Below are 26,472 nucleotides of genomic sequence, written 5' to 3'. Positions count from 1 at the left end.
GACAAGAGCAGAATAATGGGTGTGGTGACAGCCACTTACCAGCTGGACCATGCTCAGAGAAGAGCTGCCAGGACAGCAAGGAGTCTGAAAATTAAGTCCTCTGAGGAACAGTTGCCAGAGCTAGTATTGTTTAGCCTTAGACAGAATAGGAAGAGGTGAAGGGGAGATGTCTCTGAATATCTGAAGGCGTGCCACGAAGAAGCTGGAGCTGATTTTGTCTCTGTTGCCAATTTGGGCCAAACTAGAATCAAGGGATGGAAGCTGCACAGAAGTAGATATCGGGTCAATATTAGGAGAAATAACAAGAGCTGTTCAAGAGTGGAACAGACTGTGGTGGGCTTGCCTTTGCTAGAGGTATTTAAGCAGAGACTGAATGGTCATCCTTCAGGGATGCTGTAACTGCATCCTGAACTTCAGATTCTTGCACTGAGAAGGGGGTTGGATTACATGAACTCCAAGGTTCCCTCCAACTCTGATTCTGCATGCAAAGCATGTCTTCTGCTATGAATTATAACCCTGCCCAATGTTTTATAGATTTTCAACTCAACTCAACTACAATGTGAAGACAAGTGATTGGAGGCAATTACTCTGCACCTCGCAATTTTAAAAAATCATGAGGTCTCCTTGTTTATCATTGTTCTCTAACCAACACTCAAAAAACTCCACTCAGCGTTACAGCTGAATAACCTGCCTAGCAGAAATAGAACTTCTCCCTCATTAATTAACATAAAGCTAATAAAATTAATACAAAAAACTATGCAATTATTTAATTAGGCTCGTTAACTGACACTTCTAGTCTATCAACACCCAAGTACATGGCACAACTGAAGAATAAAAATAATCAGATAACAAATGTGGCAAATGTTACAACACTCAGAATCAACTTTAGATTAGTTGACCAAAGAGAGATTGGTTGCTTATGTGCGAAGCATGCAAAAAATGCTGTAGCACAAATACAGAGCTGTTCCTTGTGATTGCACCATGAGCACTCAGAGAGGCTGCCTGTATCTGTGTTGCAGAAGACTGTACAAATCTGCATATCAAAATTCCCTGCCCTGGGGGGTGGGGTTGGAAATCCTCTTATTAAAAAACAAGGAAAAGAAAGCAAAAAGATTCTCAGTTGGAAAAGCAAGGATGCAAACTTGCAAAATCAGGTTTTACCTGGAAGCTGAATAAATAAGAACAGCTGGACATTAGGAACCCAAAGAGCTCTCTGATAGATCACCTACTGATACCACTGCTTGGATCTGAATGGTGCCATTTTGGCTGCATCAAAACTGGCGCTCTGATAACAAATTTGATATTAATGCACAGGATGCTTGTTACTACTATCCTTTATAAGGCGCTTCAAAGTACTTCACATACATTATCTTATTGTAATCTCCCCAGCCTCATAAGGTAATAATTATATGCTCTGAGCAATACGCTTCTTCTTCTCCTCTCCACTACCAAGTGAAGGTTCTTCAAATAGCTGTGAGGCAAAAGCATGAATGTTTTTGTGTTTTATAATCCAGACATAAACATTCTCCCTGTGAAGCAATTTACATAAAGAATATTAGGCTTCAAACCTATGCACATTTTGCTGCCAGTGCCAATGAACACAGAAGGACATTGGCATGCGTAGATCAGGCAATACATAGATGTTTTAAATTGTTTGTATTAAATTGCTTGTTTTACTGGAGACGCGAGTATTTTATTTGTACAAGGAGTGTGGCACAAAACACACACACTGTGGATTTTTTTTAACGTTTGATATATTTTTGTTTGCACCCATGAATTGCCCCCACTCCTACCTTTAGATCAGGGGTCGGCAAGGTTTATCTCCCCTGGGCCGGTTCCCTCCAGCGGAGATCCCTCCGTGGGCCGGATCGCGTGCACCCGCGATTTCCGGTGTCTGCGCAGATGCGATTTCCGGCACCGCAGAAGCGAGTCCCCGCACCGAACTGCGTCGGTTTAGCGTAGCACGCGGGGACTCGCCGAGCGGGCAGCTCGGTTCGGGGGCAGCTTGTGGGCCGGTATACGACTCCTGTGGGCCGCTTGTGGCCCATGGGCCTTAGGTTGCCGACCCCTGCTTTAGACAATCCTTTGTGCTTTTTGGTAGAGTGAGGTTATTTGCTGCCAGAAAATCCTAAACAAGCTTGGACTTTCTGGAGGAAGTTGCAGAGAGCAGATGAACTAATATGCAATTCTGACTGATGCTGTTGGGAACTGAAGTCCACCAACTTCCTGAGGATCAAAGGTTACCTATTCTTTGAGAGTTAGCAGCCCAGCACCCACAGATCACAGCAAATACAGTGGTATCTATCACTCCCTTCAGCCTCAGCCAGCAAGGCCACTCTGGTCTCACCTGTCTAAGCCAGAGTATCATCCTGCTATGTATTATGGTTCAGGGCTTTGGAACAGGCCAGAAGGCCAAAAACAAACCCCAGAAGCAACCTGGATATGTGGCACTCAGGCCTTGGAGTCTTCTTCAAGCAGAGGGTAGAAGAAGGAAGTGCAGCATCCGTCTAAGACTGAGTAGCAGAGCGAAAGCCCCATAGAGCATTATCTTCTGCCCACTGCTACACTTCAGGCTCCAAAATCACACAGCAGCAGAAGTAATGCATGAATCAAGGATGAACACAAGAAGCAGGACTTACCTGCCAGTGCTCATTTTCTTCCAAGGAAATTTATAAAGGTAAAGGTAAAGGTACCCCTGCCCGTACGGGCCAGTCTTGACAGACTCTAGGGTTGTGCGCTCATCTCACTCTATAGGCCGGGGGCCAGCGCTGTCCGCAGACACTTCCGGGTCACGTGGCCAGCGTGACAAGCTGCATCTGGCGAGCCAGCGCAGCACACGGAACACCGTTTACCTTCCCGCTGGTAAGCGGTCCCTATTTATCTACTTGCACCCGGGGGTGCTTTCGAACTGCTAGGTTGGCAGGCGCTGGGACCAAGCAGCGGGAGCGCACCCCGCCGCGGGGATTCGAACCGCCGACCTTTCAATCGGCAAGTCCTAGGCACTGAGGCTTTTACCCACAGCGCCACCCGCGTCCCTAAGGAAATTTATACTTAGCCCTAATTCAGAGTAACCACAAAACATCAGTCTTTCCTACAGTTATCAAGATTTAGAAGGCGATCAAGCATCATAATCTTTTATATCCGTACCTGGCAGTGTATTGCCTAATCAAAACAATGAGATCACATGGGTTTTGCTATAAAATGCTGTTGAATTGCTCAAGAACAGTGAAGCCTTCAGGGAATGCTAACAGTAGAATGATGAAATCTTCAGCTGTGACAAGGAAGCAGGGGACAGATTTAGTACGCTAACTGCTACAAAAGAACTTGGTTAAGAAAGTTTTGGAAGACAATTCCTCACCAGCCTTTCATATGGGACATTTCTGTACCATCTACACATGCTGCAGTGTGCATGAAAAATCCTGGTGCCAATTGATGGCAGAATTAAGAGACTGCTGGTATGAGCAACTAAATGGCTAATTGTCTGTCTTAGTTATCTAATAATAAGCAACCATCAGCCACGGGGGGGACTGCACCCCCACCCTTTTTCTTGGCTGGCTTTTGATCCAGCAAAGACACCAGAGGACTCTGCACAACAGGTGAATGGCAGCTCAAAAGGCTGAAGGGGAAATTGGCAAAAACCACTTTCTTCCTTTTCCCCTTAGGGAACACATTCACAGGCGCAAAAGCGCAACTGGATTCCACCAGTGAAGATTTATCAGTCTTTGACGTGACCTGCTATTATTGAAATATGGTATATGAAGTGCTGTATTTTACAAAGACAGAACTCCTTTTCATTCCAAAAAGCTTGCTTAAGATATAGTTAATTTGGTCTGTCCATGAACTGAACTCTTGTTTTGCTACAAGGTCTGTAATAACCAGACTTGAATGATCTTTAAGCAGCAATTTAGGGAACCACTCACTCACAGACACACATACCCTTCTCAGGGAAACATGAAAGCATCTATTATTTTGTTTTGAGACCCATTATCTGTGAAGAGTCAAACCGGCCTATTTAATCAATATTTGACACTTATTTACCAATTAAATTTAAAAGTTCAAAGCTTTATGATGTCAGTGGCGAGTGGCACGAGCAGATTCGCTTCCAAAGGAGGTGAAAAAAATGCAATTATCCAGGTTTCTAAATTACAAGCATATAACCTCCCACTAAAAAGAAGACTCTCAACAAAGACAGAGAATCTTTGCTCGGAAGCGTCATCAAACTTTTATGCTCCTTAATCCTCTGTAGATGGCAAACACTTATTGCGAGTCTCATTTACAACCCAGAAAGTGCTCTTTTCATTATCAGGGTTTGTTGTGTGTGTTTTCTAAGGATATCTCGTAAACTTAATCTCAGTTACTAGAGCTCTTCGCAAGAAAAATATGCACTGATTGTACATATCATTTGCCTCTGGCAAAATAATCACTGCCAGCAATATGCTGGGAAAGAGGTAATCAAGTCCTCTTTGCATACTACTCTGTTGTGGGTTTGACTGCGATCGGGCAGCGCAATTTCACATAGCACGCCACGGCACAAAGATCGCAATCTATTCGGATGCAGCTTGCATCCAAAATGCAGCTACAAGGAAAGACAGGGCTCTGTGCTTACTATGTCCCTCCATTCAGAAGCAAATTCTCTGCCTTCCCATTTGGTGGAGTAGTGCTGGGGAGAAGGAGCTCAAATCCCCACATTTAGCTACGATGATGCTCAACTCAGGCCTGTCACTATCTCTCAGCCCAGCTTACCCTTAGGGTTATTTATTAAGACATTTTTATCCAGCCTCAAAGTGGTGTACAAGACTAAAAACATAGTATGCAATACAAAACAAAATAAATGCCACTGAAATCAGACAGATAAACACCTAATGGCAAAGGCCTGTTTTAAGGAGAAACCTAAATACCAGCAGTGTGAGGTGAATCCCAATAAAATGATGCAACTAAGTTCTGCCCAAGGTGCTGCCAAGGTTACTGCACAGATAAAAATTGGGGATGGGGAGACATGTATGCCACCTTGAGCTCCTTGCAGATTGCCTCCTCCAGGGTCAAATATTTAAGGCCCTCGGGCAAGCGAGTACCTGGGGGTGTGCCACTGCTAAGTGCTTACTGGCTGGCTCTGATCACATGGCAGGGCCTTCTTAGTGATGGCTCCCCATTTGTGAAATGCCTTTCCTGCTGATGTGAGCCTGCCTTTCTCATTACTAACTTTTAGGAGAAAGTTAAAAGCTTACAATGGCTGAAAGATACTGCTCCCGGTAGTCTTGACATTATTGGCTGTGAGGGTATGTGACTGTTTTTAAACATTTTTAGATGTTCTTAATGTTCCTACTTATCTTATAAATGGAGGGTTTTTTTAATGCATTTAAAAAGACACCCCCACCTTCAATCTCAGGTGTTGCAAGCACTACTAAAATGCAGCCAGTGTATAAAATAAATACAATCATATTAAGCAGTCAGCATCAGATGTGGTACTGGTGGAATAAAAAATATATGTCTGCATAGCTTTTCCAAACATGCCGCTACACGATCATCACATCAGGGTGCGTCTCTCAACTGCCTCAAATGAGATAATGCCACTTGGTAATGAATAGGGCAATGCCTGCAGACATGTGCATAAGTTGGCTCTGCATGTCTGCAGGGGAAGACAACACTATACAGAAAACCTTATGCATTCAGAGCTCAATCTCCTTCACTAAAGTGAATGAATGGCAAGTTGCTGGGTGGAAGCACTGAAGGTCAGAGAGAAAAGCACAGAAATCCACAAATACACTCACCAGCTTGTCAAAAGCAAATATCCAAACCCTTTCTCGTAAGGAGAAAGCACAGATCAAGCCCTGGCCTGGAGCCCCCAACCTCGAAACTGCACTGGTGTGTGGAGAAAGTAAGAAACAGCAGCAGAAAACCCTCAGGTATTTCTTAGATTTAACCCAGTGCAAGTGAAAGAAATTCCTGCCTCTCTTTCAAGCTTACTATATGCTCCAGAAAAAGCACGGGCACAATTTAGATCAGCGTCTGCTGGTAGATATCTGACTAATTTGTCATGGATCAGCAAGAGTTTCTAAACTCCTCTCAACTGGCTGCCAAGAGCAACTACTAAAAGGCTTCCATCATTAAATTAGGCCGCTAAAACAAAGGAAGCTGGAAGCAAAACCAGAAGTGAGCTTTTGTGTGAAACGATTGTGAGCTTGGTTTTCATACCGATTACAATTCCTGGGCTGAACACATGTAGAGGCGGCTTGTTCCTTAATTATTCGCTTACATCTGTGCTCCTGCCCTTTCTTTTGCACCTGACGCTGGTTGATAGACCTTAGAATTAATCGGAAAATGAGGTAGGTCCTATAAACTTGAATTCCTGCCATCCCTGTTCCGGAATACTTGAGAGATGCTGGGCCTTATCTCAATTGCACTGAAGTTTAGAGAACTTTCGGTGGTGCCCTGAGCAACCCTTTGGGAGATTCTGATTCTTCTTCGGCGGGGGGGGGGTGTTAAAAAACATGCTGCGTTTTACCATTTTTGCTATTGGCTCTCTTGCTTTTGGATGCTTTTTTTAACATATTTGGATATGTGCATTTTATCAAAAGGCAGCCTATAAATAAATACAAATAAGTAAGGAGAAGCTTGTGCAATGTGATAATCCGACCACAGTGAGATAGGAGCCTGCCTCTTCCCAAGCCGCAGGTGTGGTTAGAGGACTTGGGAGTAAAGCAAGTTTTTATATTTGTAGACCCCCCTAGAAACACCACCTTCCTCAGCAAGCTGACTTAGAGCAACTTCAGCCCCAAGCACTGCATACTTGTACCCACTCTAAATTGGGTTTACTTTTTTTAATGCAAAAATGGAAGGGGGGGATAAATCTATGCTCTTCTTGGAAGGAGGGATAAAAAAATGTAATATAAAAATATGTCAGGTGTTGTTTCAGACATTACAAATTTAAGTAGGATTACAGTCTGCATGTGATTGTTTTTGTAGAAGTACAATTGAGCATTCTGTCCAGCTTTGTTCTTCTGGTGTGAGGAAGAGGGTTAACTTGTAAACACCAAGCACACATTGTGCACCTGTATCCTGTTCCCACTAGGAAGAAACATCCTCCTTTTACTCAGTGACACGGGAACATTCTTATCTGGCTCGCTCGCTCTCCAAAACGAAACACACGGCAGCATATGTGGAAAGGAAAATTAAAGCCCATTTGTCGAGAGTACAGGGGGTCCATCCTTCATATTTTCCATCACCAGCTGCAGTTATTCCTGTCTACCAAAAGTTCACACGGTGAGCCATCTGTTGGCTAAATCCTAGTGAAAACAACTCAGTCCACTCTTCTAGTTGTGAGAAGACGGAGAGAGTTTGCCAACTGCCCCTCCCTTCTTATTTACCTTCATTCACTTTCCTCCTTGCAGGACTCTTCTCTGATTGGATTGCAAGCCTGCATGCAGTGCCTGTTTAGTTTTCAGGTTTTGCATGGACTCTTAATTGGTTTTAGGTGCTCTATTCAGTACTGTTATTGTGAACATAATAAAATGCTCAAATTGGCAGAAATAGCAACTCCATAAGTGAATATCCTTAACTATCCTTAACTAGACTTGGCAATCTAGTAAATTTTCAAAATGCTTATAATTCAAAATCAAAACAACTGAGGCTTCTTTTCCCCCAATAGTACTATTGTCATGTCTGAGCCACAATGGTCCCTCAGATGATGATGATGTTGTTGTTGTTATTGTTGTTGTTGTTGTTGTTCCCACCCCAAAGCTTCTGTTAGTATTGATTAAACTGTCAGAGATCCTGACCCTGGATCTCTCACTTCGAAGTCAGCCCTTGTCCTAACTTTCAGTCTCGCCCACTGCACTTGGGGAAGGAGCCCTGGGGAAGGAGAACGTCAAAGGGGGCATGTTCCATGCCTTGCATGGGCCATCAATCCGGAACCTCTTGGAGGAAGGGCAGGATTTTTTAAAAAAAGAAGAAAGAAAGCAACGCTTACGCAACACTACCACGCATTTCAAAACATCCTACTCAGAATTTGGTCTTAACAGCAAGAACAACCAGTTGTTCCAGCCTGTAGTTTGGAAAGTTTTAAAAAGTGCAGCCTCTCCCAAGTACTTTCTTGGGTTGCTCCACTAGAGTTTACAACAGTAATATCAAAACACTTTCTTGCCAAGATTACAGCACACGTTCCTGCATGTAATTCACCCAAATGATGCAGAAGGGCAATGCTTGGGGTCAGGAAGAAGTCAGAGAGTCACCCTTCCATTAGAAACACAAAACAAGATTGGGGGATGGGGATTTCGCAGCTGAGGAGTTCAGTACATGCTGTGCATGCAGAAATCCCCAGGTTTAATCCCTGCCATCTACCAAAGGATACCAGGCAGCAGGACTAAGAAAGACCCTCTGCCTGGATCACAAAGAACTGCTGCAAGAGTACAGAGCCCTGAGCCAGAGAGACCGACAAGCTGACTCCAGAAAAGGTAGCTATGCATGTTCACATGAGAAAGAAGTTATCAGTAAACACCACACTAAATAAGAGTTGATTTATTGTGATGTATTATCTGGCAAAATTATATTCTTCATCTATGCACACACACAAACACAATGTGCATTGCATGTTGTGACGAATTCCAGCTCAACTATGGCTAATCTAAAGAGCAGTACAGAAGTCCACTGTTAAAAGTCATTTGATAGCCTTCCATTTTGCCCTACTGGAAGGACTCTCTCAATTTATATGCAGCGTTGAGAGCACACCAGTACAAAAGTAGCAGATAATTTGGTATGGGCATATTATTCAGCGTCCTGCAAATTTTTGCATTTGCTAGAGGTCTCTCATTTGCCAGAGGTCTTCAAGCAAAGGCTAGGCAGTCATGTCTTTGGGATGATCAATTCTAGATTTCCTACATTGATCAGGAGGGTTGCTTAGTTTCCGTAATTGAATTCTGCTTCTCTTGGTGCAGGTTTTTTGCACTATCATCATATACGAATACTTAGCACTTAAAAATATCCAAAGAGATTCAAAGACATCTACATTTTGTAATCCTTAAAAGCTTGCAAGGCAGGTCAGTATTATTATGCATTCATTTATTTGAAGAACTTCTAGTTCATTAAATTCAATCCCACAGCAGGATGCAATACAGTGAGAGAACGAGAGTTTGCAGCTCACCAAGATTCAAAGATTCTCCTTCTAAGATTCAGACCTGTAAGGGGCTTGAAACTCAAAAGACAGACAAGGCACCTACAGCTTTCCTGCCCTTAGCAGGACCAAATCTCACAATTCACCTATACCCGCATGGAGTTGTGTGCATTAGTGGTGATCCCCCATAGAGTTCATTACCCCTCCAGGTCTAGGCACTGCTAGAAGCCTGAAAGCAGGGCCACCTGATGCACATATGTGCATCTCATTAAACATAATGGATAGGTGTGTTACCAAACACTACAAGCATATGATAGTGGGGGAGGTTTCATAGGAACCTTAAGCCAGGTCAAATTATTCACCCATCTAGCTCAGTATTAAGGGACGCGGGTGGCACTGTGGTCTAAACTACCAAGCCTCTTGGGTTTGCCGATCAGAAGGTCAGCGGTTCGAATCCCCACGACGAGGTGAGCTCCCGTTGCTCAGTCCCAGCTCCTGCCGACCTAGCAGTTCAAAAGCACACCAAAAAAAGTGCAAGCAGATAAATAGGTACCGCTCCAGCAGGAAGGAAAATGGCGTTTCCGTGCGATGCTCTGGTTTCGCCAGAAGCAGCTTAGTCATGCTGGCCACATGACCTAGAAAAACTGTCTGCGGACAAACGCCGGCTCCCTCGGCCTGTAAAGCGAGATGAGTGCTGCAACCCCAGAGTCGTCTGTGGCTGGATTTAACTGTCAGGGGTCCTTTACCTTTACCTTTTTAGCTCGGTATTGTCTACACTTGACCAGCAGCAGCTCTCCAGAATTTCTAGCAGAATATTTCACTCACTGCAACCTGATGCTTTTATCTGGCGTGGTGCTGAACCTGGGACCGTCTGCATGCAAAGCATTGAGCTATATATAGTCAATGCAGAGCTATGCAGATCTACTTCCATGCAACTGGCTGCCCAGGCAGCAGGGAATTTTGCCTGTGTACAAAGGGGAGGGGGGAGTACAATCCTTCTTGAGGATTGCTTTCAGTTATAACCTCATGTTCTTGTTCGTAGGAATGAGGGGGCCTAACTATCCAGCAAAAGGCAGGCACATAATTTAAGTGAAACTCCACCAAAGTGAAAACACTCCAATATACCCAGGCTGACAACATACGCAAAATTAGTTATCCACTCTAGTTACTGCCTGAGCTTATGTAACAGACCCACATAGATCACTGTGCCAGATGGTCTCTTACACATACTACGTTGTCCTGGGGGCCGAATGTCAAGGTAACCACAAGGGGAAAGCTGAAGCAATTTATGCTGATGAAAGAATAAAAAGGGCAAACATCACCCCATCATATTCTTTTTAACTGCCCCCTATTCCCCACAAACTTGCAAAATAACCCTGGTAGATAATATCCAGATTATTTGCATATAATGTTGAAATTACTGGCAAAATGCAACCCTCTTTTCAAAAGTCCCACACACACACCCCACGCTTGAAAGCAGATTGCTACAACTTTTGTACCAAAAAACCTCCCTTATTAGGGGGTGGCTTCTTGTTTAGCCCTAAATGCTCCTTTAGAAAGACCATGAACCAGAAGATGCTAGTCAATTTGGAAATATTATTTACAATGGCATTTCATTTTTGTAAATTTAAACTCAAGAAGGGGCCTCCCCCCTTTTTTTTGCAATGGCTCCCCGTTTGTAAAATACTCTCCCCCAGGGAGGCTCACCTGGCACCTTCATTACATATCTTTAGGAGCCAGGCAAAAACGTTCCTCTATCAAGAGGCCTTTAGCTGACTGAACGTTCTACGTCCTTTTAAATATTTTTTTTTGGGGGGGGGCGTTATTGGTTTGCTTTTGTTTAATATGGATTTTGTGTTCTCATTTTTTTTAATGTTGTAAACCACCCTGTGATCTTTGGGTGAAGGGCAGTATACAAATTTAATAAATGCTAACAACACCCAGTATCATGCAACAATGGGTGGTACACAATGAAGTATTTTTGTTAGTGCTAAGACTTGTGGCTGTAGAACAGAACTTACCCTCTCTCTGTTTCCTCCATATGCCCATAAATCTGTTCTGGGGTTTCCACCAACCTTCAAAAGCAAATTTGGGGAGGGGGGGGCACACAGGGAGAAGGCGAGGAAGTTCTGTTGCCCAATTGGAAATCCTTGCACTAAGGGAACTACTTCACTGGATGCCTCCCTACACTTTAATCTATTTCTCATGTTTAGCTTTTTGTCTATTTCTTTCCATTTTATAAACGTTTTCTTGAGAGCTAAACTTTGAACATGCTGAAAATGTTAATTTAACATACTCTTCAACCTTTTTTGCCCTTTGAAAATGTAAACATGTTTCTCATTATATTATATAGTTGCTCTGCTGCAAACCATTAAAATATAAAGCAGCTTTATACTGAACGTTGGGTATTTCTATTTCTGCAGCCAGGAGCTTGCCTTTTTTTGCTCTACTGTGGTTAAAGAAACCTCCTTCAACTCTTACTTCAGCACTCAATTTGCTGCCAGAACTGTCGTATGCATTTTCATTTAATCTTCTGTTTACTTTAAATATTGTGATTCATGTTGGATTTTCGGTATTTTTGTTCTTTTTCATTCTTATCCCAAACACTGCGCTCTGCTACCCCCTCTAAGGCAAGGAACCTCTGACCTGTGGGCTTCATTAGACCTGACAGACCACTCTATTTGGCCCACAAGGCTGTTTCAGCCCAGTCTGCCCCACACCTGACTTCACATACTTTTCAAAGTGCCATGGGTAAGCCAAGTCATGACACCATTGTGATGTCCCACCTGTCAAACATGGTCCAAGAAGGGCTGAAAGGGTTCACCACCCTTGAGCTAAGTCTTAAAGTCTAAGGTTTACACAACATATTACCTAGATAATAAGGGAAACTGCCTAATATTCTAACAGGCTAACAAAGGATAGAACAGGCTAACAAAGGATAGAAGTAGCATAGCCCTGTTGAAGGAGGCACATGCTCATTCCTGGTCTGCCTGAGGAGGTATTTCCTTCTATCAATGCGGACCTGAAATTCTAAGGAGCAGAAGGAATCCAATATACTGGGTTTGTTTGCACATTACACTTGTCATGTGGTATGAACCCCAGATCACTGTTTGTTTGTTCGTTTGTTTGTTCCGCGAGCAGGAAGCCGAAAATAACAAACATCACTAATGTGAAAAAAATTAAACATTCCCAAGAAAATGGTACACCAGAAAAGAACACCAGGATCATGAAGTTAAGGTGGAAATGGGTACAAAATGTGAAAGACAGTTTGCCTGCTCAGCAGAGTGGGAAGATTCAAAGGCCTGCTATTTTGGCTTTAATCAAAATGAAATGCATCTTACGCTACTTTTATTTACATCATCACAGTTTTGCATGGGTGAGTGAAATAAATAAATGGAGAGGTCCTGCTCTCCATTTATTTACTGTCCACCCCCCACCCACACCCAGTGGGTTCTCTTTGCTTACCAGGCTTTGGGAAGAAGGGGAGAGGGCTCTGTGACAGTGTCTTCCATCTTGGAAGGGGGGCTGGCAGTTCCTGAGGTTCCTGGCTATATGCAATTTTGCATTTACGAGTGAACCTCCCAAATCAAACCCTCGCTTAAGATGAAAGTTACCTGTATACTGTATTGTTGCAAATATAATTTGTTGTCATTATATTTTGACATGAGACAATCACCCTTAAAAACCACATGCATCAAGAGATTTAGGGCATACACAGCTAGTAAATAGGCACATTTACCGTATTTTTCGCTCTATAGGACGTACTTTTTTCCCCTCCAAAAATTAAGGGGAAATGTGTGTGTGTCCTATGGAGCAAATGCAGGCTCCCTGGCTTCAGCGATAGCAACGCAAAGCCTCCGATACAGAGGCTTCGCGTTTCTTTCGCTGAAGCCAGGAGAGTCTGGTCTTTGAGGCTGGCGGTGGGGGAAAGCAGCGCTTCCCCCCACCGCCAGCCCCACAGGCTTGGGGGGCAGCGGGAAGGCGCGTGACGCCTTCGCGCTGCTCCCCGACCTGGTTTTGAGGCTGGTGGTGGGGGAAAGCAGCGCTTCCCCCCCCCCACCAGCCCCACAGGCTCGGTCGAAAAGCCTGCAGAAGCTGCATGCGCTTTAAAGGGTGCACGGCTCCTGTGGGCTTTTGCGGGAGATGGGGGAATTCCCCCACCTCCCGAAAAAGCACACAAAAGCCGTGCGCTCTTTAAAGGCTGCGCGGCTTCTGCGGGCTTTTCTACGAGGTGGGGGAATTCCCCACCTCCTAGAAAAGCCCGCAGGAGCCGCGCAGCCTTTAAAGAGCGCACCGCTCTTCGGGGCTTTTCCCCAAGGAGGGAGAAGGGACTGACTGGCCGAGTCAGTCCCTTCTCCCTCCTGTGGGCTTTTGCGGGAGATGGGGGAATTCCCCCACCTCCCGCAATAGCAGGGAGAAGGTCTGGGAGAAGTGCACAGGCTGCTCCCAGAACTGGGGGGGGGGGGGTCATATTTTTCCCCTTGATTTCCCCCTCTGAAAACTAGGTGCACCCTATGGTCAGGTGTGCCCTATAGAGCTAAATACGGTAATTGTTTATATAAAAAAAAAACCCACTCAGTGCATAGAATCAGTGAGCTGACCTGAAATGTGGAATAATCACATTGTGGCCTGATCGAATATGAAGGGGCAGGGAGGGTAGTCTGTTCATGCACCTCCCCTACAGGCTAGGGCACCCTATTCAACTATAGATTAAATCGGACGATCCCTACCAATTTCACCATTGACTTTTATTCTAGACAAAATGTTTTCCTGGCGTTTTCTTCGATGAGTGACAAGATTAAAGTGCACAAAAATGGACTTATATTTGAATTAGCACAGAAGAATTAAGCGCTCAGACGGCCCAAGGAATGCCCCCCAAAATATTCAAGCAGCAGTGAAAGGATACGTGGAGTGCCTTCTGTTCTGCACACCAGGTAGAGGCAAGCAGCGATCACATGGGTCATCTTCCTCCCTCGGGTTAAGTGCTTGCTCACGGCCATCTTGAAAAAATTGAAGGCTGTATCAAGGCAATGCTGATTCAGTTGCAGCTGGTTCCCCAAATGATGGATCTGCCGTTTTCCTTTCAAGAGAAAACAAAATAAATTAATAATAATAATAATAATACACCATTTGCAAAGCATACTTACACTATGAATTGAAGTCAACTTGGTTGCTCTATACTTTTGGGTAGGGGGTTGTTTTGTTATAAAATAAGAAGTTAAAACTTTTAAAGCCGCTAGGTCCGCTCTCTTTCTCAGATACTATATAATTTGCACCCAAGAAGGGGTTGTGTTCATTCAATATGGGTAGTATAAAGATTTTTACTTAAAACTATGTACAGTGTTAAATATATACAACACCCGAATCAATTATGAATTTCTGCAGTGCTGCCCGCAGATTACAAAAAACCCCACAAACTAATATATATCCACTTAGATAGCATAGGGTAAAACAATTTGTAGCCCTTTCTTTCTTTCTTTCTTTCTTTCTTTCCAATAGTGGGTATATTCACAATTTTGCTTGTATAAAACTAAAGTACAGTATTCATTTTTTGATGCTGCAGTCCTAGGCACTTGCCCAAGGTTAAGCTACACTAAAAAGAATGGATTTTACTTCTGAGTAGATGTGCATAGCATAAAATTCATATATGTGCCAAATATGTGCACACAGATAGATAGATTTTAAGCTGTTAGAGAAATCAAATAAGTTTAAGTTGGATGATAAATAAGCATGTGTCAGGGGCTCAGGAGCAGAAGCACAGGGGAGAGAGGAAATGGAGAGCGAAGGGGAGGAATCCGAGGGCAGTGTAGGGGAGTATGACGGTGACCCGAGAGATTCCATGAGCTTCTCCAGCGAATCAGAGGATTCCCAGAAGGGGGTGCCGATGGTCAGGGCAAGAGGGGTCCCAGGGGGGACGCACCAGAAACAAGGGGCCAGCGGGGACTCCCAAAGCAGCAGCGGGAAATCAGGACCAGCTTCCCCACCAGAGCGTAGTGGGGGGGAAGAGTCACATGTGTCAGGACCAGCGTCTCCTCCAGCGGGGAGAGAAGATGAGTCAGGGCTGAGCACGCCTCCATCGGAAAGTGGGGAAAAGGAGGGGAGGTCAGTTCCAGCTAGCCTCCCCGAAGGGGGGAGCAGTGACAGCAGCAGTGCAAAGGTCAGGAGGAAGGTTGCAGGCTGGGCGCGCGCGCCAAGTTCAAATGTACAGGAGCGCGGGACAGCAGGAAACCCGGATTGGGAACCAGGTCCTAAAGCCCGCCGGAGGGAGGGGGAAGATTCAGGGGACTCAGCGTCAGAAGAGTCTAGGAAGGGTGAGACCCCGACGGACAGGCGGAACCAGAGGAGGAAAGAGCAGAGGAAGAGGTGGAGCAAGGCTAGAGTCTTAAACTGGTGTCAGGGGGGAGGAGATTCAGACGGAGCTTCAGCGGTCTAGAGTTTGAGACGTAGGGCTGCGCGCTGCGGCTGTGAAAGTGAAACTGAACTTCAATAAAGACTTTTATACTTAACAACGAAGCGGCGTTGGTCCTTTGTGAGCTGGGACCTCGGGCAGCTCTGACAGCATGCATTTCAGTTTCCCCCCAAAATTGTCTATTTCCCCACTGCTCCCAAAAAAACAAAACCAGATTGTGTGATTCCACCACCGCCCATGGCTTCAAACAGATAAGCCAAAGGATTGTTAAGAAGCAGGATTGTTTTCATCTGAATAAATGTACAGATACTCTACTCCGAAGAGAGTGAAGAATGCACTCAGTGTAAGGGTGCATGTCTCAAAATTGCAAACCAAAGACATTCCACGTTAGTTTGAAAGAAAAGTAGAAGTTTTCAGTTCACCAAAAACCTGGTAAAGCACATTCTTGCTCATGCAGGTCCCCTGACCGCAAACAAGGCAAAACCACAACTGAGGAAATCTGGCCATAGAAAGAGATGTGCCCTCTAAGTTTGCCACTGCTGTGGAAGTACTTCCTGCAAATCACATTTGAGGAGAGCTCAGCTGCCAGATTACAAAGATTAAGTTGTGGCTTCAAGAAGACGGATGCACCTTATTGCTTTGTTTGAAGCCCTTTAGATGACTCATAAGAGGATATGGCACAGCTGGTGATACAGTTGTGGAAAGCATAGCACAGGCACATCATGCTAATAAACACTTCAGCTGCAGGAAACTGTGGCAAGAGCACAAGCCCAAATTGAAGGAGAGTACTTATAGAAGAACAGGGTAAAGTAAGTATGGTATTTATTGACCGGCCAATGAGTAGAGCATAGGTTCAATATATAAGAAAAATGTTTCTGCCATGTGTTGTTACAGGAAATATGCAGAACATTAAAGTTTCATGGGGATATTAGAAACAAATAACATTTCCATGCAGGGAGAGAAGTTTGCCATGTGGCTTGTTCAACAGTTTAAACTAAGCACATGATGACAACGCCAGACTTGTCGGGGAAATGAAAACACTGTGTCCATGTGCATTACTTTGTGCTTCTTTTTCCGGACTTCCTATCAAAGCAGCTATGACACCAGGCTAAGGAGAAAGTAGCCAGCATATGACAGATAAGCTCTTATAGGGTCGGTTCATAATGCAACCTTCCATATGGGTCCTGTGTCCAATGGGCCAAGATAACAAATCTTTCACCACAACCAGTAATATTTTATATAATCTAAAGCTATGTTCATAAGGGCTCAGAAATCTGCTTTACACCACTGATACTTTATACCATGGACTATACTGGGGTTGGGAAACAGAGGTACTCCAAATATTATAGGACTCCAGCTCCCATCATCCCTGACCATTGCCCATGTTGGCTGGGCTTATGGGAAATCCAAGAACATGTTCCCTATGCCTGGCCTGTCTCACAGGATCTCTCCAGTTACAGAAAGGTAGCCGTGTTGGTCTGCCATAGTCAAAACAAAAAAAATTTTTCCTTCCAGTAGCACCTTAAAGACCAACTAAGTTAGTTCTTGGTATGAGCTTTCGTGTGCATGCACACTTCTTCAGATGCATGCACACAAAAGCTCATACCAAGAACTAACTTAGTTGGTCTTTAAGGTGCTACTGGAAGGATCTCTCCAGGATTTCAGTCACAAATCCTTTCCATCCCTTATCAGAAGATGCCAGGGATTGAAGCTGGAACCTTTTAAATCTAAAAGTAAGATCTACCAGTATGCTGCATCCCTTCCCTGGATACATTAATCTATAAATTCAACTTTTCCCATAATACATTCACTAGGCTTTCTCTTGTCGTCTGCATTGCCTACCAAATTTGTTTGAAGAAACCCAATCCTGGCCTGTGTTATGCCAGTTATAAACAGGGGAAGTGAACTTTGCCCTGGGAATTACAAATTGCATTTGATGAGACTGACTAGAAATGTGGAGAAAGACATATCTCAATTCCTGAACTGTGCTAAATATTATTTGGTCAACACAGGACGCTCAAGATCTTGCTTTTCCAATCCAAGCTGATAAAACTGTTGCCGACAAAGCTCACATATATAATTTTAATATGTAATCTAAAAAGTGCCTTGTGTACTCCGAATCAGATCAAAGCTGGTGCCAGAAACATGGGGAATTATTCATGGGACTTTTTCCACAATGAATCGTTTTGATTAAAGCCAACCAAGCTTTCACAGAAACACCTGGTGTCTCTCTCTGTCTGCTTGTCTGTACGTGCATCATTTTTGAACTGCGAGAAACTAGACTTTGTTAGTGCCGTCTTCCGACATGAGCAATGCCCATAGTGCTGCCAATCCCAAACCCCAATTGCCAAATGCCCAATCTAGCACCATTTTGCTAATTAAATTAAATTAAATTGCTTGCAGATGTGCCAGCGCTGCGCTGGTCTCTAACCCACATAAATTAACTATCCTGAACAGGCTGTGCCTGGCTATAATTAAAATGGGATGTGCAGGTTAATCAGCAACTATGTTTTTAATTTCCCTACAAAGGAGCATAGTGCACCCACCATTATTTTTAATTCCTAAGCCTCTTTAACAAACATAATCCGTACTCTGATCTTAACCCCACACACACATACACCAAAAGAAGTTGCTCCTGCAGGGCACAGTGCAGTTGATTCTCTTGTGGCTGCTTCAAACGTTATGAAATTGTGAGATGAAAAGCAATACAAAGCTGCAACTGGCATGCAACCAGCATGTAAATACTAATGTGATCACATACATGTGCAGTTCTATGATTCCATGTATTTTGCTACATAGAGATATGGCAGGCAGCTGCAATGAGCTGGAGCTTCCCAGTGTGCATACACTACATGCACCAACATCAGAAATACATACTATGATTACTACATTATGCCCACCAGGCTACGTGCTAATTCCTAAACAGAAGCACTTTCTCAATACCAGTTTTGTAATGCCTTCTTTTGTAAACCCTTCTTTTTCCCTATGCTCAGGGGAATAAGAAATACCGTAATTTAGCACTGGAGTATAATGAAACACTGCTTTCTTCTGTCTGGGTCTACAAGCAAAACAGTGCAATTTTAATTTTGTAGACTGTAAACTGTGTGGCAGCCCTTTGGACTAGGGGTACGGGTGGGCCGGTGAGTGGGTGGGCGGGTGAGCGAGTGAGTGAGTAAAATATAGCATGGCATACATTGAAAGTTCAAGCACATTATGTCACCAGTATCCATTTCCCAATGACGGCAAAATGATTTTGTTTATACAAATTACCGTATTTTTCTGTCTATAAGATGCCCCTATGTATAAGATGCCCCCTATTTTGGGGGACTCCGGTTTAAGAAAATGGGGGGAGATGGCCCCCATGTATAAGACGCCCCCAAATTTTGGACATTATTTTTTAGGGGGGAAACCTACATCTTATACACGGAAAAATATGGTATGTCATCTTTTCACATCTTTTTCATATAATGTCCCAATTTGCTCCCTATTTTCTGCTTTTGGTGTATTAAAAGTAATTGTTTATTGTTTTAGTGATTCAGCACGACGTTTCTCATTCTACTTTCACTTACAACTGTCTCCGTTTACATTTGTTTTGGCAGAGTTTGAATTCCTTTACACGTTCCTCGTTTTAGCTTGTCCTTTTTAGTTGCTGTCCAAGCAGGGCAGGTGATAAAAATGTGGAACTAGTTTCCAGAAAACTGAAATAGTTTTGCAATCCTGGCTCATGGCACACCAACTAAGCAGGCCCTAGAGAAGATCCAGGTGGCCTGGCCATCTGTAGAATCCCAAACCCTGATTTCACCTTCACCACCACGAAAGAACACTTGCATTAATAATCAAAAGGGGAGATAATTTTAACTTGCTGAAGGACCAGTACAGGCATGAGAAGCTGTGAAACGAATTAATAAAACATGCTATTAGCTACCGAGTGCCGAGTTCAGACCAACAGTGCTTCAAGTTCAGTGTTTCGTAGGAATCTGAAACACGCAACTACGTTTGCACTGTGATGGTGTGATGATACCTCAATACATCAGCCCAACAGACAATTCAGCAAGACTGCAAGGCTTCATCAACAGGATGCCTAGATTAGAGCCTCCGGATCATCCTCTTCACTCCAATGAGCTCTCTCTCAAGTGGTTAATAAAGCTGTATTCCCTGCAGGCCCAGAGAGCTTCAATCTGTCAACCACTACGCATTGAAGGGTGTGGAAACTAAGCAGCAATCATAACGGAGAATTACAGCTTTAAGGAGTGACAGCACTGACAGCAAAAGATCAAGTGTATTCCCCCCCCCCCGACTGGAGACCAGGGCAGAGAAACAGCCCAATTAAGGTGAGAGTCAGTAAGCCTAGAAAAGCCAACACAGACTTTTGAGAAAATCCTGTCCTCGGGGGCCATGAAAAGCACTTTATATATTGCACCTCAGTAACTTCCAAACAAAAGGTCAGGGCTTCTGCTAGTATCGAGCACTGGGGTACATAGCATGTCCAGCTGTTCACTGAGAGTAAGTGGGTAGGCACTTTGACCAGGGAGGCATCCATTCAAATCCGAACTCTGCTATAAACCTCACTGGGTAACCCTGGACCAGTTGCTAACTTCTAGTACCTATTATAACCTACCATGGAGAGTTTCCTGAGAGGATGCACTGCAACCTGCAACCTTCCTGAGGGAAGAGGAAAAGCCGAAGGGAAGCTTCTGAGCTGGGCCTGGGACAGTCAGATAAAATGAAAAATCTCACTGATTCCACATGTCTCTGAAGCTCATTACAACATCAGGGACAAGTTCCCTTCAGGCTCAGGGGAAGGGCGGGGGTCCATCCCTGACCTGACAGTGCACTACAGAGACACTCAGATAAAATGTGGCTTCTTTCTCACTGCCTTCCAAGTGTCTCTGAAGTTCAGGCTATCACTGAGGCAGGGGAGGAGGAATAATGTCAGTGGAAACCACATACTTTGATTGCAAACCAAAGCTAGGTGTAATTTGGGGGTTGGGGAACTGCTGTGAACAAAAAAATGGGGACCATCCACAGTTCAGGAAGCAATTCAACCATAGAAGATAACGCTCACAGTTAATAAGATTGTTATTAATAATGATGGTGGTGATCAATCGTCTTCCACAGGTGTATCTAAGGCAACGCGCAAAACATTGTAATTTTAAAATGTTTGGCATGCCAATCTAGGATGGAAGACAAGTATAAGAGTGAGCCCCGTTTTCCCTCCACTTGCTGCAACCAAAATACATATAGATTGGCTGGAATAAGAGCTCTGTGCCAGCAGAAAAATACACAGCTCTGATGGCTCAGATGCACAACCCATAACTACTAGAAACCTTGCATTCAGTGTAGTGGACCCAAGCCTATGGAATTCCATTCCAACAGAGATTAGACAGACACCCTCCTTGCTGAACTTCAGGCACGTGACAAAAGACTTTCTTGTTCCAGAAGGTGTCTTACAGTCAATTTTCATGGTTTTGCTGTCCCCCTTTCTGTAAACTGTGTTTATGCATACCACTTAGAAATGTGAATAATTAAACAGTATTAAAAATGTCTTAAATAAATAAAAGTTGCAGCAGGAAACACTGCAAGGTGGTGGTATGCGAATCAAAGTCTCAGAATTCCAACATATCTCCAAAAAGGCATACAATATATTTTACCGTATCAGGTTTCCTTTGGTTTCTTTACACATTTGTGAGGATTCTTCTACTAGGATATACCAGAATTATGCCAACTTCTGAAACACCATGTCAACAGCACATCCATCTTATGCATCAAGATAGGCATTGCTCCCGAGCCGAGGAATTGTCTGATCCTTCCTTCAAGACATAAGTTATTCATCAGGGCACTGAATTACTTTTCACAGCCCCCAAGCCATTGCCTTTTGCTTCAGTCATCTTCTGATCTAGAGCCTTGCTTGGAGGAGCATTCTAATTGGTCCTGTTTGGAGTCACACTTGAGAGCAGACACTTATTCAACGTATATCAAAATCTGAAAATGGTGCCCCATAGGACACACCTTATACAAAGTCCAATTAGTGAGCAACATTCTATGCCTTCAAAGATCATTTATCCACTACTACTGAAGTAGAAACATCTGCAAAGAGCAGTGTTTATTCACAATAGTCAAGTCTCTCGCTAGGTAAATCTGGCTAAAGATTGTGCGGGGAGGTTATGTGCAACAACACTATCATCATATACAGCTGTAGACAGTTTGTCTCCACTATATAGATACCCTGGTTCAGGAATGGATGAGAGAAAGAGGTTTATAATGGGAAGCATGGATGATGGCATTTGAAATACTGCTACATATGAATGCATGAATATATATGTTGTTGTTGTTTTAATTAAGTACTGCTGTCCCAAAAGTTTTTACAGATCTTCCCACCACATCAGCACCATCTACTTAGTTTGTGGTTTCTTAAACTGTAGGGTGCATTCCCCAAATGAGCAGCACCAGACTATCTAATAATCTCATAATCTGAGTGCTCTATCTTGCCACATGGGGAAACAGACTGTTGGGGCTCCACATTATCCTTGTTCCCACTAATTTTAAGATTAATTTAAGTTTTTTGAATGGCTTTGCAAGGGCACGCTGGCACATAAAGGAACCAAGGAACCAAAGCCACCTCTTTAAGAATCAAGCAGTCTTCGCCTAAAATGGCTTATCATATCCAAGAGTAAATCAGGCCCACTGAGAATCATGGTTTGCAAATCGGGAGCACACAACTTCACCTCATCTCCACAACAATTAAGCCCTTCACGTTTTTAACTGCAGCAGTTATTGCACACCTTTGGCCCTCCAGGTGTTACTGTACTATAGTTCCCAACTTCCCTGACCACTGACCTTGATGGTGGAAGTTGGACAATATATGGACAGTCACAGTTCCGTCCCTAAACTGCAGTTTCAGTCCTTGATCTTTGCAGGAACTGTCGTTTGTGTTAACTATGGTTTTCATCAGTGCTCATATCAACGCAAGAGCGAAGTTAACAAAGCAAAGAATAAAAGTAAAAGGAGTGGGGAATTGCTCTGGACAATCGCAGTCTTTTAACCATAGTTAGGAAATCAGGAGCATTATGACTGCTCTGGGCCTAAGATCATTTTACAGGCCATTTGCCGGCCTTTCCATCAGAATCTCAGCCTTTGGTCTCCCCAAATTTCCCAGAGGTTTATTTCAATGGCTCTGACTTAAACCAGAGCTTGGCAGTGCTCTTAGGAAAGCACTTATTTATATCATTGGAAAATACACAAATAGAAATACAAGATAAAAAAGAAAGCTATTAAAAACAATAGTCCTGCCTCCACAGACAGAGGCGGCATGCTTCTCAATACCAGTTGCTGGTAAATCACAAGTGGGCAGAGTGCCATTGCATAAGCATCTGGACCAGATGGGCCTTTGGCCTGATCCAGCAGGGCTCTTCTTATGTTCTTAAAAATACTGTCCCACTGAAGACTGCAGAAGCTAAAACTTCTTGAAAACATTGTCTGCATTACATTTGACTAAAACAAAATTTGCTCTAAAAAGAGACTCCATGGTGACTCAATTAGTCAATTAGCTTTCTCATTTCCAAAAGTATTACCGACCTTCCAGTATGAGAAACTCAGATATATATAAGCTTAAATCTAGATTACAGTCACCACAATGGAATATCTATTCACCAGGGGTTAGACTAAATGACCCTCAGGGTCCCTTCCAATACAGTGGTACCTCGGGTTAAGTACATAATTCGTTCCGGAGGTCCGTTCTTAACCTGAAACTGTTCTTAACCTGAAGCACCACTTTAGCTAATGGGGCCTCCTGCTGCTGCTGCGCCGCCGGAGCACAATTTCTGTTCTCATCCTGAAGCAAAGTTCTTAACCTGAAGCACTATTTCTGGGTTAGCGGAGTCTGTAACCTGAAGCATATGTAATCCGAGGTACCACTGTTCTACAATTCTACAACTCTATGATCTCAACTACAATGTTTGACTGTAATTGTTGTTGGTTATTGAATTTATATACCACCCTATACCCGCAGGTCTCAGGGCAGTTTACAGAATAAGATCAAAATATAAAACCACAAAATCCATAATCAAAATAACTAATAACTAATAGCTAATAGGAGACAATTTAAGCATAAGGCCCTTGGCTTAGCACAGCAGTAAAAAGGACTGGGGATGATCAGGGCAGTTGTGAGCATCTCTGCCGTACAAACCAGGCAAAGGAGATGCTCAATGCTTATGATAAACCACAATGCCCAGAGCTTGCGTTTCCTTAAATTCCTGTTGTTTTCATGCAACGATCACCAACTACACACAGTGCATTTTGTGTTAATAAGAATCTGAATGATTTATATAGCCTTTCCCTGCTCCTCGCTTATTTTGGTTTGTGGAAAAGATTCATAAGCCTCACGAGTGCAGTGCAGCTTCTCAGAAAAACAAAAAACAAAAAAATTCAACTGATTTGACTATAATTAGCCCACAGCTTTGTTGTATTCTGCACTGGTTAATTTCCCTTTAAAAGGCAGCCCCCATCATGCCTTTTTCTTCCCTTTGTTCTAGCACAAAAGATTCCCAAGACTGGAAATTTTCAGAGAAAATAAAAATTCTTAATAATAAAAAATGTGTTAAGCTGCAAAAGAAGATCATGCACCTCAGAACAAAAGGACCTCCTGAATAACCCTCAAACTGTTCTAAGTCAGCTTCCAGCTTCAAGAACAAGGATTGCAATGACTGAAACCATTCGCTCTTAAAAGATGAACTACATGCTACTTGCAAACACATATAATAAAACTCCTAATGGATGCTGCTTTTAGGCAAAGCAGATTCAGAAGAGGCTAGAAAACAGAGCTCAACCCTCCCCTTGCCTGCTTTTTTACCCTGCAACACCCCACCCCACAGCCACCTCCCCCTCTACTGACGCATGGACGCTCAGGCTTGGACAAATCCATTACAACAGCACAGACCGGTAAGCCCACTGATGAGCAAGGAGGTTCCCCTTCCAGGATGGCCCATTACAACGCTGCTGCTGGGTAAGTGAGCATGTGGGGAAGGCTGGCCGTCACTCCACCCTGACTACCACAAGCAGGCATACCTAGTCACTGCTTGTGGGCACAGTGGGGAAGGATTGGACAACTGTCAGACTCCCCCTGACTCATCCGTGGGTTTGCCTGGAGACAGAGTTAGACTAGATGACCCTTGGGGTCCCTTCCAACTCTACGAGGTCCCTTCCAACTTTGTGAGCCATCAGCTTCACATAATGATACAGCGCAAAGGAGTAGCTAAGTGGCGACAGAGGTACTGAGGGGCAAAAAGTCAATATCCCTGTCTGTATAGATAAATTAATAAAATGTTATTGTGCTATCACGGTGGACCTGGACTTTCCAGCTAGCTAGTAGAAACTAGCATGAGGCTCCCAAGCCCGTAATTTGCAGGTCCCTTTGTGTGTGTGGCTTTAAAGGAACAAGAAAATACAGGCTCAGTGGGTTGCTTTTATTAAACAGAATATAAACTTAACGTAACATAAGAACAGCCTGATGAATCAGGCCAATGGGCCTTCAAGCCCAGCATCCTCTTCTCACGAGGCCTATCAGAAGCCTAGAAGGAGGACACAAGTGCAACAGCACTCTCCTCACCTGTGATTCCTAGCAACTGGCATTCAGAGGCAGCACAAACGAGTGGAGACAGTTCTGTGTATCTGGAATCGGAAACAATCTGAGACTGGGATATATTTTTCCCCCTCCTGTGATTTTCACAGCACAAATGCTGAAGAAGAAAAATTGCATAAGGCTGCAGCAATTTCAAACAAAAACTGCACTTACTCATCTGCTGCAAACAGCTAATAAACAGAACATTTCTACAAATCCTCCCACTCGCGTGAACTCAAGCCAAAGAACAGAACACAAAATACCTTCCTTCCCCTTCAAAAGGGAAGGGTTGCAAGTGCCGTGGCTGCGTCCTTCCCCCTCCGTTTCTCACATATGCACAGGCACCGTTAGAACGCCGAGTCAATTCCAGCCCAGAATTTCAAGAGAAGCTCCTTCCAGGGATATGGTGCCAAAATAAATGTTTTATTTTGTAGACTCCCAACATAATGAAGAGAGAAAAGTGCATCCAGCGTGAGAAAAAATGCTATGGCTCAACAGACCTGGGTGAGAAAATGGCACACTGTGGAAACACACTGCAGAAACCACTGGCAAAAACACCTGCCATGTCTACAAAGGAAGCTGAGAAGGGTTAATGGAGGTGGATCAGATATTATCTCCTCCTTCCCCTTCCCTGCTCTGGCCTACAGACTAGTGCACAGGGAATCACAAACAAGTGGTCACTAATGCAAGGTGCGTGCTGCGGCTATTTTGGCAGTGGCATCAGTCCTCCATAGCCGCCCTGTCTCTGAATCTCCAGCAAACTATTGTACATCTCAGGTCTTCCCCTTCGCACCAAAGAAAGGGAGCCACTGAGTACAGTCACTATATCCTGCTCCATGACACAGCCCCTCTTGTAGGAATTACAACACTCCTCTACCAGCATGGAATAAAAGTAAGCTTGTCCCAACTTAAATAAGGGCTAAAGGTGTGTTCAAAGCATGTGTTTTACTTGCATGAGATCCCATGTAGGGCTGGGAAAGAGTCCTGTCTGAAATCCTGGCAAGCTACTGCCAAATCATGTAAAATAGACAATAGTGAGATAGATGGATCAATGGACAAAGGCAGCTTCCTCTGTCCGACCAAAGAGCTTATTTTAGGAGTGTCTTAGTACAACTCAGAAAGAAGCAAAAATTCACTGCTGGTCCTCACATTTACTACACATACAGTATTGTTGTTGTTTAGTCGTTTAGTTGTGTCCGACTCTTCGTGACCCCATGAACCAGAGCACGCCAGGCACGCCTGTCTTCCACTGCCTCCCGCGGTTTGGTCAAACTCATGCTGGTAGCTTTGAGAACACTGTCCAACCATCTCGTCCTCTGTCGTCCCCTTCTCCTTGTGCCC

The 26,472-nt window shown here is 43.8% G+C and overlaps 1 protein-coding gene across 2 annotated transcripts in view; it reads right to left on the bottom strand.

Annotated features, from left to right (window-relative positions):
* Nucleotides 1-26,472, bottom strand: part of BRF1 (BRF1 RNA polymerase III transcription initiation factor subunit) — a 199,327-nt gene that overhangs the window by 147,190 nt on the left and 25,665 nt on the right. For both annotated transcript variants that reach the window (XM_053407962.1, XM_053407882.1), the window contains exon 3: nt 14,013-14,186. In XM_053407962.1, coding sequence (XP_053263937.1) covers nt 14,013-14,186 — 174 coding nt within the window. The remainder of the gene's footprint in view (nt 1-14,012; nt 14,187-26,472) is intronic.

The sequence above is a fragment of the Podarcis raffonei genome, chromosome 1, assembly GCF_027172205.1.
Source record: "Podarcis raffonei isolate rPodRaf1 chromosome 1, rPodRaf1.pri, whole genome shotgun sequence".
Classification (NCBI taxonomy): domain Eukaryota; kingdom Metazoa; phylum Chordata; class Lepidosauria; order Squamata; family Lacertidae; genus Podarcis; species Podarcis raffonei.
Note: the sequence above shows the minus strand (reverse complement) of the source record. Positions and strands in the feature narration are given on the sequence as shown.